Source organism: Ambystoma mexicanum, chromosome 4p, assembly GCF_040938575.1.
Source record: "Ambystoma mexicanum isolate Mex_15411 chromosome 4p, UKY_AmexF1_1, whole genome shotgun sequence".
Classification (NCBI taxonomy): Eukaryota; Metazoa; Chordata; class Amphibia; order Caudata; family Ambystomatidae; genus Ambystoma; species Ambystoma mexicanum.
Window position 1 is genome coordinate 1,289,574,513 of NC_090927.1, and position 14,801 is coordinate 1,289,589,313.

General features: G+C 46.6%; 1 protein-coding gene across 1 annotated transcript in view; it reads left to right on the forward strand.

Annotated features, from left to right (window-relative positions):
* LYST (lysosomal trafficking regulator) overlaps positions 1-14,801 on the forward strand; it is a 3,942,656-nt gene that overhangs the window by 2,396,158 nt on the left and 1,531,697 nt on the right. Inside the window, exon 35 of the mRNA XM_069606985.1 lies at positions 9,283-9,428. Coding sequence (XP_069463086.1) covers positions 9,283-9,428 — 146 coding nt within the window. The remainder of the gene's footprint in view (positions 1-9,282; positions 9,429-14,801) is intronic.

Genomic DNA, 14,801 nt, shown 5'->3' on the forward strand with positions numbered 1-14,801 from the left:
ATCTTCCTTTGGTAGATCGAGAGGAGCTGCAAGTCAAAGGGGCCACCGTAGGAGTACCAGAGGTGGAAAACAAGGTACTCGAGGTGCCAAGGCCGCTCGGGCAGTTGCCTCTTTTCCCTAAGGCAATGCCGCAGCCGCTTCAGCTCAGTCATGAGGCCATATCCCATGGTTCACCGGTTGGGGGAAGGCTGGCGCAGCATCTTGTAGAATGGTATGCCATTACTTCAGATGTGTGGGTTCTGGAGATCATGGCCCACGGCTACTGTCTTCCTTTCCGGCAAAGGCCTCACGACAATCCACCAGGAAATGTCTCTTTGAAGAGTCTGGATCCGCTCCTTGCGCAGGAAATCAACTCCCTGCTGGAGAAAGGCGCCATAGAACTGGTGCCTGTAGCGGAGAGGAACAAAGGATGGTATTCCCCTTATTTTTTTATCCTGAAAAAATATGTGGGATTGAGACCCATCATGGACTTGCATGGTTTGAACAAGCTCCCCAGGAAGGACAAGTTCAAGATGGTTACTCTCTCTCAAGTCCTCCAGGCCCTTCAACTTCAGGACTGGTTGGTGTCTCTCGACCTCAAGGACGCTTATTTTCATGTGCCGATTCATCCCAAGCACAAGAAGTACCTGAGGTTTGCATTTGGCGACTCACATTTTCAGTTTCGTGTCCTGCCGTTCGGATTGACCTCCGCCCGAGGGTTTTCACCGAGCTCATGGTGGTGGTGGAAGCGTATCTCAGGAAAGGGGGGATTCACGTCTACCCCTACCTAATGATTGGTTGATCAGGGCGCGCTCGCCTAAGCAAGTCCTGGATCATCTGTCAGTCACCTGCCACTCCCTCCACAGGCTGGGCTTCTCCCTCAATTTAATGAAGTCCCATTTGACACCAACCGAGCGGCTCCAGTACATCGGAGCAGTGCTCGACACATCCCTGGGGCAGTGTTTCCCTCCCCAGGTGAGGGCTCATCACATTCTGCAGATGGTGCACAAGTTTCAACATGCCCAGAGTCTCCCAGTGTTCGAGTTCTTGAGGTTGTTCGGCCTCATGGCATCCTGCATTCTTCTGGTGCCTGAGGCCAGGTTGCGGATGAGATCTCTGCAATGGGCTCTCAAGCTCCAGTGGTCGCAGTCCTCTGGCAGGATGTCGGACCCCGTTCAGGTGCCGACTTCGGTCGCCCAGGATCTTCTGTGGTGGGCCGTCGAAGGCAATCTGATGAGGGGGGCTCCATTTTGGCTACCCTGGCCAAAGGTAACGATCGTGACGGACGCGTCCCTCACGGGATGGGGAGCTCATGCCAACAAGTTGACAGTCAGCGGTCGTTGGTCTCCGTCGGAGTCCAGACTCCATATCAATCTGTTGGGGCTGCGGGCCGTCAGGCTAGCCCTGAAGGCTTTTCTGCCGACTGTGCGAGGGAAGAATGTCCTGATTCTGACGGACAACACAGTGGCCATGCACTACCTCAACGAAAAGGGGGGGGGCAGGGTCACTTCCTCTGTGCAGAGAGGCGATGCAGCTCTGGTTCTGGGCCATCCAGCAAGAAATTTCGACCTCGGCAGTTCATCTGGCTGGAGACAAAAACTAGGCGGCGGACGCTCTGAGCAGGCAGAGCACGGTCTCTCACAAGTGGGAGCTGGCTCAGGAGATTCTCCTGGAGATCTTCGCCCTTTGGGGAACCCCTCAAGTAGATCTCTTCGCCACCAGTGTCAACCGGAAGTGCGAAAGGTTCTGCTTTTGGGAATTTCCTCCAAGAGGAGCCTTAGGGGACGTGTTCATAGTGGAGTGATCCTCCCCACTGCTGTACGCGTTTCCTCCAGTCCCCATCATTCCGCAAGTGCTACAGAGGTTACAGAGGTTCGGTTCCCGGATGATCCTCATTGTTCCGGCATGGGCCAGGAGAACATGGTACCCGGACCTTTTAGACATGTCCATCTGCCCTCCACGCCGTATTCCCTACCGAGACGATCTGCTCTCACGGGAGGGGGGTCAGGTTCTCCATCCAGAGGTCAAGTCCCTTGACCTTCATGCTTGGCTTCTGAAAGGTTGAAAGGCCCTCCCTGAAGACGTGATGAGGTGTTGCTTTCGGCCAGAAGGCCCGCAACAAAGTCCTTTTACCGTTCCCGTTGGAGAAAATTCTGCGACTGGTGCAGGGTTTAGAATGTGGATCCTTTTTCATGTGCCATTCCTGTGGTTCTGTCTTTTTTGCTTTCGTTAGCCCACAAGGGCCTGCAAGTGGGTACCATTAAGGGTTACCTGGCAGCGCTGTTCATCTTTAAGCACTCGTCTATGGAGTGTTCTTATTTTAAAATTCCTTTGATTTCTCTGTTTATGAAAGGGCTCACTAATGTGTTCCCACTGTCACCTTTCCATGTGCCCGGTTGGGATTTGAACCTGGTTCTAAAATTCCTAATGGGAGCTCCGTTTGAGCATTTACATTCTTGTCCTTTGCGACTGCTGACCTTGAAAACTGTATTTTTAGTTGCGGTCACTTCTGCTCGCAGAGTGACTGAGTTGCAGGCACTTTCAGTTAAGCCACCCTTCACGGTGTTCCATACGGACAGGGTTGTCCTTAGGGTTCGTCCTTCTTTTCTTCCGAAAGTTGTGTCGGAATTTCATTTAAGCCAGAAGGTTGTTTTTCCGGCGTTCTATCCTCCTCTGCATCCTGGCAAGGAAGGGGAGAGGCTCCATAGGTTGGATCCTAGGAGAGCTTTAAGTTTCTACATCTCACGCATGTCCCGGGTCAGAGTGGACGATCAGCTCTTTTTAGGATACGCTGGAAGGCGTTTGGGACAAGCTGTTACTAAATAGACTTTGTCTAGATGGATTATCTTGACAATTTCTGAATGCTACCGCTTGTCGGGTAAGGACCCTCTGGTGGGCTTAGGGGCCCATTCTACTAGGGGTGTGGCTGCCTCTTCTGCTCTGGAAAGGGGTGTTCCCATTCATAACATTTGTGAAGCAGCTACATGGGCCTCTGTCCATACTTTTGTAAAACACTACTCCGTGGATTCGGTCCATGGGCAAGACTTGGCCTTTGGTAAGGCAGTCCTCTACTCTGCAATTTAATTGGGCATTCTAAAATTCTAAATTCTTTTCCCACCTCCATACGTTGGTAATGCTTTGGGAGTCTGTCATAGATGTGAAATACGTCAGAGGACCCAATCCCTTTGAAGAACCAGGTTACTTTCATACCTGGTTACGGTCTTTCGATGGGATGGTCCGATGACGTATTCCACATCGCTCCCTTCCTACCTGCCCCTCTACAGAATTTCTTATGCGATTGCAGCTTTCGTTTCCGCAAGGCTTTCTGTAGTCATTCTGGCAGAAGATTGGTGTGACACGTTCTGGTGAAAAAACTACAACTGATGCTACGGGCGTTGTGCATCCCACTTATAGCATCTGGTGACATCGGCTCGACGGAAGCCCTCGAGGACAGCTTATCGACGTCAAAAATTTCATAGATGTGGAATACGTCGTCGGACCATCCCATCGAAAGAACGTTACCAGGTAAGAAAGTAACTTGTTCGTCTGCCACAACTGATTTGGGAATATTTGCACAGGAAGACGGTGAAGAGTTTTGGAATGTACCAGGAAGCACTATGGAAAGCTCACTTAACCTAGATCCAGGTAGTAGAGGGGACCACTCCCTAAACCTAGGAGAAAAATTGACGCGTTGACTTCACAACCACTATTGATGTTCTCCTTGGTATCTGTACAAAGTTATTGAAAGAGCAAAATGACACCAGACCATTGAGAACACAAGAGTGTTGGGAATAATGATAGAGTAAAATAGTGAAAAATGCAAGGAATGTAAGAAGAACCATCTAGGGTTGGGCAGGGTTGGGCATGATGATATGGGAGATCTGAGTGAGCTATGTTTGGTAGTAGAGAAAGATAGTGAGAAATATAAGGCACAGGAGGAAGGGAACTTGGAACAAGAGAGTATGCTAGTGGAAATGATTGAAAATGAAGATAATGATAGTAATAGAACGGGTGAATTAACATCTTTCCATGGCTCAAAGAAAAGAACAAGATGAAAACGTAATAATAAAAAAGCCACTAGAAGTAGGGGGGCTACGATGAAGGCTCGAAAGAACAAGTGTGTTAAAAGGAATGGTGTGGCATTGGCAGCCACAGCACCAACAGATATGGAATGTGTGGAAGTAAGAAATAGATTTGAAATTATTGAATGGCAAAAGAAAATGGATGAAGAAAATATCCTCCCAAGAAAAGATGGGGGCTTAGAAAAGTGGTTAAAGGGCAAAACTCATGGACCTGAAGTGGTAGAATTGGAAGATGAGAATGCTTTGGATATTGAAGTACGCTGTTTAAATATTCCAATTAATAAAATAGCTCAGTCTGTATCAACCAGGGAAAGATATATATATATATATATATATATATATATATATAATTTTTATTTATTTTTTTGAGGCTTGTGGAATCTGCTTAGATCGTATGCTGTGCATAGGCCGACATCTAGTGGAAGCTGCAGAGTATTAGTTTGTTTTTCGAAACTCGAAAAGGGGCGTCGAACTAGGGCGTGCCAGTAATACTATCCCTAGTGTGAAGTCCACTGTACCCATGATCCCTCACGCGTGTAGGACCCTCAGATTGTTTTTTTCCGCCATACTTGTCGGAAGCATAGTTGCGGAGTTCCCTGGCTTTTAGCCATTTATCAAAAAATTATCAAAAAATCCTCATTCTCAAACCACACGTCGAAGACACTTAAGAACCACTCCACCAAGCGTTGGGCCCACTACACCAGGCAACTCGAGGCCATGGACGCAGTGGGTTCCTTCAGCGATGGCAGCAACGCCGCCGTTTCGGACGGCGAGGGCACAGGGGTGTCGTCTGGCACCCAAGCGCAAGCCCCCGACCTCGGAGGACTGACCGGCGGGTCAGTTATGGGGACAACACCCGGCGGCAAGAGCGCTACCCACACCTCTTCCACTAAACACACTAACCCCCGCCGAGATTCGACACGTGCGTCGAGTGATCGGAATAAGAAGGCACAGAGAGTGCGGTCCGCCGAATCGGTGTCCTATGGGCGCTCCATGTCACGGTCGCCCCATGACACACAGCAACCATCCACGATTGCTAAGAGTGCCACACTACCTAAGGTCACGAAGGTATGGTTGTCAGAAGACGAATCCGACCTCTATCCTCAGGCAGCACGCTCGACGGCTACTCTGGTCGCTCGTTCGACGTCTGCTTCCGAGATTCCACGCCCCACTGCCAAGACTCCCAAATCTCAGGATCCCTTCTCCGATTCTTGACGCCAGGCGTCGAAAGAATCCGGACTATCCAAGGGGTCAGGAAAACATTTCCTCTACACATGGGAAAGGGCAAAAACAACACAAGAAAGCCTCTGAACACCAGGTTCAGAAGGAGAAACACCCCTAATCTTTAGAAAAGTCCAAGGCCCTTGACCCTGTCACTAGGCCACAAAATTTCTCTCCCACTCCCCAGGATATGGGAATAGAGTAGGAACCACAGCAGGAAAGGGTTATTCCCCGTTCCAGAGAATGGAGCTCGGAAGATATTGACAGAATAATGAGGAAGATGTCTTTTATGGCAGATTTTTACGAAAAAGACCCTTATTACTTCCAGAGCTATCACAATACCCCTGCTACCTTTGCCCCTTCGGGATCCAAAGACCCTCAACCTCCTACTAAGAGACTCTGTTCTGAGACTCAAGTTCAGGGGCGGATTTCAGACCCTTTCAGTGTTGAACCTTACCAGCAGTATGGTGAGGATTTGGAACTAAAAATACTAGAGGACCAGATCGGGGTCGATTACTATGGAGATGATGAGGACCAGGAAGAGGAGGTGGAAGACGAGGCGGGGGCCTATAGTCTCGACTCACCTATTCCCAAGGACCCCCCGGTGAATGACTCAGCGGTTGACAATCAGCCTTTGCTTAACGAAGTCCATTGACTCCCTCTCTTGCCCCTCAACCTACCCATGGCTAACACTGGTTTCCTGTACTTCACACTAGACTACCTTTGCACTTGCCCCTATCCCCGGCATTTGTTGATCTAAATACAACCAAGGAAGGTTTGTGAAAGATCACTTGTTTATTTCCCCCCCATACCTTGAAGACACCAGCAAGCGACAGTAAATAAATATATACAAATGTGAAGACTGTTGTTCTCTTGTATTGCTTCCCGGATTAATAGTTGATTCAGTAGGGATGTCAATAAGTACAGGTAAATGATGAATATACTATCAATGTTGACAATGAAGCCCAAAGGAGTGCTTAGATGTGTCAAAGCCAGTGTTATGGTGCCACTCTCAAACAAGTGTGTGCCGGGTCCGTATTTGCTTGGCAATCCCTGGCATCTCCTGGCATCGTCCACTGTGACAGAGAAGTATTGTAAAAAAAAAAACTGCTGTGAAGAGATGGACCAAGATATGAAGCAGGAGAGATTGACTGGTGTATATTCAAGACTGCAACATCTACAATGGCTTTCCATGCATTTCTAACATTTGAGGCACATATCATGAGACACTGTCCAAATCTGAGTGATTGTTACGCTGAAACAAGGGAGGAAATCCCTGCACCAATTAGCTTGTAAGTTGAGAATTATAACTGGAGCAACTTTCCGCACAAATCGGCCTTGACCATCTAGAGCTGATGTTACCGACTGGCAGAACAGTTACGTGGAGCCTGTGAATGCCCAGCCAAGCACCAGACCTCACCAGGACCCGTGGCTGATGAACTGCCCCAGCTGCTACTTTTCCAGATGCTCTTAGGCAGAAACCTGTGCAGTTCCCTTAGGGACCACTGCAAAAGGCTTAAGACTACAGGTGTTGGCAGTAAACCCAATTGGTAGCAGTCTGTACCACCCAGATTTACCTGGTTGCTGTGGCTGAGCAGCCGGACTTCTCTCAAGAAGAGTTAGACAGTATATAGAGTATACAAGATAGGTACTAAAATACAGTAGCACAAGCAAACACTGACTAGAGCTTGGGTATAAACGTATATAATTATTTATTTAAAAACACACTTTGTAGTATACACCAACACTAATATGGCAAGCAAGTTCAAACACAGTCACTATCAATATATATATACATCACTGATTACTTATTGAACAAGTCTTAGTTAAAACACCACTTATTTACAGACAGAGGTGAGCGCTTAACCTAAGATGGCACTCCAATAAGTTAGCTAAAAAGGGAGGGAAAAAAGCAGAATTAGGAAAATACACAATACCAACACTTTAAGAGAACCAGAGCAAGTCAGAAAAGGCAGAGTCTACTGAGGAGCAAGAAAGTCATAGGCCAGGCCCACTCTTGGAGAGAGCAAGGCGGAATGTGTCCAAGATCACACAGTTGAATAGTACTTTAAAGAGTCTTTGCAGATAGTTCAAAAAGAGTTGGATCAAGTCAGGAAAAGTTAGTTAGCAGGTCCCAGGTCACCCTAGGATAGAAAGTCAAGGATTTACGGGACACCTTGAACAGTCTGTTGCAAGGGAGACAAGGCGGGCCACAGTACCTGAAATGGTGAGAAAGCGCCAGCGGGGGCAGTTGTTCCTGGCAGCGGGTGCAAGTCACTGCTTCGTCCAGGGGAAGAGAAGATCTCGACGTGGAGGAAAGCTGGAGGTCGTTGCACTGCCAGGGAAGAAACCAGCCACGGAGTTTCCCGGTTAAAAGGTACTACCCTTTTATTCGTGGTAGTGGTGAAGCATGGCTATCCGGCCGCCGGGGTGCTTGGCACGGGCGATTTGACCACGAGACGATCCAGGAAGGCGAAAAAGAGGGCAAACTGGTTATCCCCACCAGTTCAGAGGAAGAAGACTCTCTGGGATGAAGATCTTCTCTGTCGTTGGGAAGTGGTGAGATGGTTCAGCAGGGCTCCACCGGTGGCGTCGTCGTTGCAGGTCGGCTCAGCTTCTCCCTCTTTGGATTCTTTGGTCCTTTGGCGACTTCTGAAGTTCCAGTCTCCAAAGCCCTGCTTTTATGCAGAAAACCCCCATTCATCAGTCCTAGCTGTCACTCAAACATGCTAAGTGGTGAGCCGGGCGGCTCACCACTGGGCCAATCACACAAGAGTGCGACTTGAGTTTCCAGGGCAATTCAGTCCAGGGTGTCTAAAGCCCCCTCCCACACATCCTGTAGACCCAGACAGAGTGGCACCACTTTTGGAGGCTTCTGTGTAGAAGCCCGCCAAAAAGTGGAACAAAGGGCTCGACTTGGGTTGGAGTTACAGAGGTGAACACAAATGCCATTTTAAAACAGAGTCCTGGCAAAAAGACCCAACCGGGGAATGAATAACCCGGCGGTATCTTTAACATTGCACCAAAAAAGTGGTGCGTTTAAAATGAATGGGAAAATCCCATAGGAAATATTCTGGTGGAATATTTTGCGTGGTAACCAGTGCCACCAGCCAGAAACTCGACGAGGGGGGACTGCACAGTGCCCCCTCGAAAAACAGACGCAGGGGCAATCTAATTACCCCTATGAATACTTCCACAATATGATGGTTTTTACTGGTTCTGTTCCCAATTTAGGACTAGTAAAGTCAATGGTGACTTTACATGCCCTGGGAGACAGTAGTCAGTCCCATGGTATGGAGTCTGTTTGGGGGTCACTATTTAACCCCTGTGTTACTGCACTGAGGGTGCTGTGTAACACACTTACCAAAAATACATGAAACCCTATGGAGTAAAAGACCCCATAGCCCGTAAAACACATTACAAAGTCAAAGGATATCTCAAATCATGTCTAAGAGAGGGAGAAAAAGAGTCTCACTCTTAGCAGGAGAAAAAAATAAACCCCAAAAGTCCAGCAAAGCTGCTGGGGGACTCACTAGATTTGGGAAATTAGCCTTAACAGAGAATTCTCCCTAACAGATGCTAACAAGGCAATGGCTGCTAGGTGTGTCTCTGAGAACTGTTCAACCCACCAATAGAGCCACAAGTAACTCTGCTTTATTCAAATGATACATGAAGTTGATTTTGAACCTTTGCCTTGATAAAACCAGTTTCCTTTGCATAGCTTACTGTTTACTTTGTATGAATAATAACCTGAAAAAACACTTTCCTGGCCCAAGTTAATGTTCTTGGTAGCTGTTGGACACATGTCAGAAAATACAATCAGTCGTTAAGGCCAATAGGTGCTATCCCAGTTGCATAGTTCATACAAACATACTTACTCTAATGCATCTCAACTTAACATTATGTATTTGTGATTGGTCATTATCTTTACTGTAGTACTGATCCCTGTACTGTAGTATTGATCCATCTTTATAATGTAAAATAAATGTTTACTTTCTAGAGCACTTTGGTGTGACATGGACTCCTACCCTACATCATGGCAGCTGGATCCAACTGAAGGTCCGAATAGAGAGAGGAGGCGTTTGCAGAGGTGTTATTTAACCATTCCTAACAAGTACATTCTCAAAGAAAGGAGGAAAACGCAAGGTCAGTTTAAAATCTTTTAACTGTTACATCTTTTTTAGGTTGCTCATGAATGCTGTGTGACATTTTGGGAGTTTTTTTCTCCATTGGTGTGAATTTTTGGCTCCTGTTAAATAATGACATGGGCATGTGAATATGTAGGGGGGACATCGGATGGCAATTGAAGGGAAATATTGAGAGGTGATAGGGGGGGGTGTTAAACACACAAGGGTGTAGAAGGGCAAAACATCAGGATTTCACAGGAGTTAAAAATCTGAAGGATGGTAGGAGGATGATACCAAAAGTAGGAATGCTTAAAACATTAGTAGGAGGTTGAAAGTGTTTGAAGAGCTAGCGAGAGCAGGAAGAAACCAGAGTGTGTGCATAGCCTAAGTCTCTGGTGACAGTCTGATCATATGGGGTTAAATCAACTGTTGGATGAGTAACAAGCATGTGGTGCAGCGGGTAGAAATCGGGACCATAGGGAGATAAGGCCTTCTGAAGCTTCCCTTTGGAAACTGGGACAGCTTTCAAGGCTGGCTTTCTCATTAAGTGAGAACAAATCTTCACGTGTATCTGCGATTTGTGGCGGATGTTAGACAAATTTTGTATGCAGTACCCTCTGGGACCTCTACACACAACTAGGACTACAGGTGTAAGCAAAACCAACCTTTGGTATAAGTATGTACCACACAGTTATTGGTAGCGAGCTGAGCAGCCAGGCTTATCTCAAGAGGGAATGTGAGCTTGTAAGGGTATTACACAGAGGTCTATAATTACAAGTATTCAGATAGACACTTGGACTCAAGGTTTCTTGGTAAAACACTTGTTAACTTATTACACAGTCAGTTAGAAAACATTTACTAAAAGGAGGCAATCAGTATCACACGGAAATATACTACAGTACTTCACGCTATCAGGTTCTGATGCATTTAAACTACTTTGAAGGAGGAGCAAAATGGCAATCGGAGCATTTGAAGTAGGAGCAAAAAGGCATAAGTTAATAAAACGAATAATAGTTACTCTTCAACAGTGCAAATAGTTTGAGTTCACCAGAGGAATTAATTCAATGCAGTAGATAGGTCAAAGTAATGCACTACTGTCTTGTATAGGTAAAAACGGTTCTGGTATTTTAAACAGAAAAGTCTTTGCCGCGGCTCTCAGAAGTACTTCACGGAAGAAAGATTTATATGTCGGGTCACAAGATGACTAGGCCTTCAATTTGCCAAAGTTGTACGCACTTTCGCAGTGAGAGGTAAATTCTCTCGGTTGGGTTTTCACAGTACCGTATTGTCAGTTGCGCTCTTGCCCTCGTAGTGTAGCCGAGGAATTCTTATTGCCAATCTACCTAACTAGTTGATACAATGAACAACCAGAACAATTGATTGGCGGAAAGATGGAATGCCAACGGTGAACCCAGAACAACAATGGACAGGATACTGGGACGAGACGTCTTCTCAAGGTTTACAGGCAAGACCCCCAGACAACTGCAAGAAGAGCAAGAATCACAATGGTGCAATTCGAGGCAGTAATTCAAACATCAAGAGAGAAACCAAACACTAACCTGTGCGGTAAGAGGAGTTTCCGAAAATTCCCAGAAAGGAGAAGTAGTAATGTGGATGAGCTCGTGGCAAACCAAATTTCGAAATGTCATGGAGTCAACCAGATAGTTAAAGCAAACAGGAAACAGGAGGCGAAATCCTAGCAGTGGTCCAAAGTGCAACACCTAACCCGACGGCACGAGGACGCCTAAAGGTACATTAAGGCAGTCTCTAGTCCGTGTACCAGTGGTGCAAAGTTCCCAAAGCAATCCAAGCAAGTAGAAGTTCCAAAGTCCTAATGCAGGAGTAATGTAGAATGTAGTGGGAGATAGACGATGAACAATCCTGAGGCAGTTCGGAAGGAACCGCAAGCGGGAAAAAGTACAAGAGATGCAATGCGAGGCAAATCCGATGGCGGTCCGAGGTCGGAGAACAAGGCTGGAAGCAAAAGTACACAGGGGAAAAGCAAGGCAGTTCAGGTGGCGGTCCGAGGTCGAAGAGTAAGGCTGGCAGCAAAAGTACACGTGGGTAATGCAAGGCAATTCCAATGGCGGTCCGGGTCAAAATACGGGGAAACAAGGCAGAGAAAAACAAGGACAGAACCTGGATACGAGATAGCAAGCCGCTAGAATACAGGATTCAGAAGCGCCGGCATAACGTACAGGCGTGGCTTAAATAGGGAATCACATGAGCACAATACGTCCCTCAGCGTGCACGGTGAAACCTGTATGCCGTGAGAGGACGCCAGCGTCTCCATGCCAACCTCCCGGCAGACGAGGTCTTAAAGGAGCAGTAGCCACCGTTCTTTGGCAAGTACGAGACCCATAAGTCTCACGTCTCGTGGAAGCCGGATAATTACGGCGTCCTAACACAGATGAATTCTGCCAATACCTGACACTTATATTGAAGAAAAAGATGCTGCAGAAGACTTTCGTTCCTGGCAGTTCCTGCAGATCTCGCTGTTCCTGAGCCTAAGTCGTGGGGACAAGAGGGAGGACGTCGGGGGACTCCTGCACTGCACGGGGACTGGTTGCAAAGCTGGCAAATTGGCAAATCTTCGATTCCGGTTGCTGTTCAAGCACACAAGCTGGTGTCCTTCCCCCTGGTTAATCCTAACCAGCTCTGAGAATGGTATCCAGGTGGCTTACGAGTAGATTGGTCCTACCAACTCAAAGGAAGAAGTTATCCTTGAAGGGCTTCTCTGTTGAGGTGAACTTGGCAATTTGGACCTGCACCAGGGCTCCACCGGGCAAACCAACGGTCCAGTAGTTGCAGCAGCCGTCCTCTTCCAGCTCGTCTTCCGTTCTTTCATTCCAGTGGTCGACTCTGCCTTCCAGTCCAAGAGACTCACCTTTTAAACTGTTTTCTCCCATTCATTGCAGCCTAGCTGCCACTCACCCAGCAGGGTGGCTGTCCTTGTCGGGCAGTCAGCCAGCCAATCACGGCAGAGTTCATTCGGGTCTCCTAGGAGACTAAGCACAGGGAGTTTCGGTCACCTCCCCCACTTCCTGCCCACCCAGACACTCGGGTGCCAGAGGCGGTCTTCAGTCCTGAAGCCCACCAAAGGCGTAGGAACAAATGGACCAAACCTGGTTGGGCGCGCCGAGACAAAACTCTAGAAAGACCTTTCCAAAAAGAAATGGTGAAAAAAGAAGACCGAGACCTGTTTAAATAAAGGGGGCTCAAGCGCCATCTTGAAAAACATGGCTCCTGCTATTTTTAGCTACCGGTGTACGCGGTCGGGAGAAATCATGGTAGTTCATTGTAAAACCACTGCCACCAGCCAGTTCGATAGAAAAGGGTAGCATTTGACTGCTACATGAGTTTCTAGACATAGGGGATACTAGGTAACCCCTCCAGCACTCTGTTGTAAGATGGTGTGTGCTGGGTCTAGGAATTTAAAAAGACTAATAGCCAATTTAACTTTACATTCTCTGGGAAACAGTAGTTTTTCCCAGAGAAGGTATTTAAACCTTGGGACAGCCTAAAAGGCTACCCTTTGTCACTGCACTGAGTGTGCTGTGTGACACACATGAAAAGATGATGCCTATGGAGTTGTCTAAAACTCCATAATCAAAGAACACAAGAGTAAAACACACATCAAAATACATGAGTGTGAAAAAAGGCTTGCACTCTTTCCAGGTAAAAAAAATCAAGTCCTCAAAATCCAGCAAAGTTGCTGGGGGTCTTTAAGGTGAAGGGAATTAGCACATTTATGAGACTTCTCCCAAACAGCGGAGACCCAGCAACATCTAGGTGGTCATATCCCATCATCAACTGGTGTTAAGCCAGAGGATTGTTTGAAGGGTGGGCGGGGGGGCCGTCAGAGAAACTGAGTGAGAAGGTGCCCAAAAATCTATTGTTCTTTATATGGAAATCTTGGTGTGCAAGCCCTTTTTATTGTTAAAGAAGTACTTTGAAGAGAGAGAGAGCGCAGGAGCAAGTCCTTTGTTTGATTCCCACAGAGTAGGGAAGGAGAAATCATTCTGATCGTTCAAGGGAGGACACATTTTGTTTGGAGATGGTTAACTGCTTTGAAGAATTTGTTTTTAGGAACTTAGGGGACAGCAGAAAGGAGCCAGAGAAAAGAGCCAACTTAAGGCACCCCTTTAGAGATGGACATTTTAGAGTTCTGGCAAAGGCACTGAATTATTAGGTTTTCTCTTTGATGATCATTAAGAATAAGACTAAAGCTTCGAATGGATTGTGTCCTCCAACGCATTCCACATCTTTGACATGTAATGTCCAAGAAGTGGAATGCGTTGGAGGAACATCCAGTCGAAAGAACGTTACCGGTTGGTAAGTAACTTGTTCTTCTTTAACCTTTTGTTAGAAGGGTTTTTAAATATCACTACCTGGTTTAGGAAATGGAAAAGACAACTGACGGTTATCAAGGTTATTCACAACCCTAGTTGAGCAAAGCTATTCTTAAGTAGTGATGAAGAAGACACAAGGCTGAACACTTGTGTAGAAATGACACGGTAAATATCCACACAGGTAGGTTATAAAAATAAGACTAATTATTACAATTCTACTCTAAGGCACATTTTAAATATTTCAAGGTAAGTAAAAATACATTAGTACATATAAACTACTCGGGTAACCCACTATTGGTTACACACTACTTTAGAATCACAAGCAGTTATTCTAACAATAAATGCATTCGCTAAAGTAGGGAGAACAGATGTTAAGCACCGATTAATACCTAGTCCTTATAACCATAAGACACTTAGCAATATATTCTACAATTTCAGAAATCCAGCTATAGCCTGCACCAAGTATATAGGTCTTTTAGGTGTCCCAAAAGGTTCCTGTTGGAAGAGGTGAATCGTCCAGTAGGGGCCCACGCAGCTAGTGCAAGAAAGTACTGAAGTACGTTGATGCAGGGCAAATGCAACATTTGAATAGGTACTTGGGAGTCGTAAATCGGCTTCCAGTGAAAGCAGGAGATGCTACCATCGTTGGGGTTCTCAGTGTGACCCTTGAAAGCACTGACGTGGTCAACACCATTCTGGGCCCGCCACGGACAGAAGTTCTAAATGCTCTTGGTTAGACCAGATGCTTAGCAGATTTTGATGTAGCAAATGTCATCCATAGGGTGCCATTCTTTCAGGGAGTGAGTCAGTTATATTCTTGGGTTTAAAATGTTCAGAGTTTGGCTTCACTCTTCAACACTCCCCTTTGTTAGCCCTTTATTGATATGCCTCATGGGTAATGTAAGTGAAGTATGTTGTGATGCCGGAAATTCCTCTTGGAGGGACAGGGCCTCCTAGTCCTTGTCCTTCCACTTCTCTGTGTGTGTATTTTCTATATGTTTTCTGTCAGTGAGGTCTAGCTTTGACCTCTGGCCGTGCAG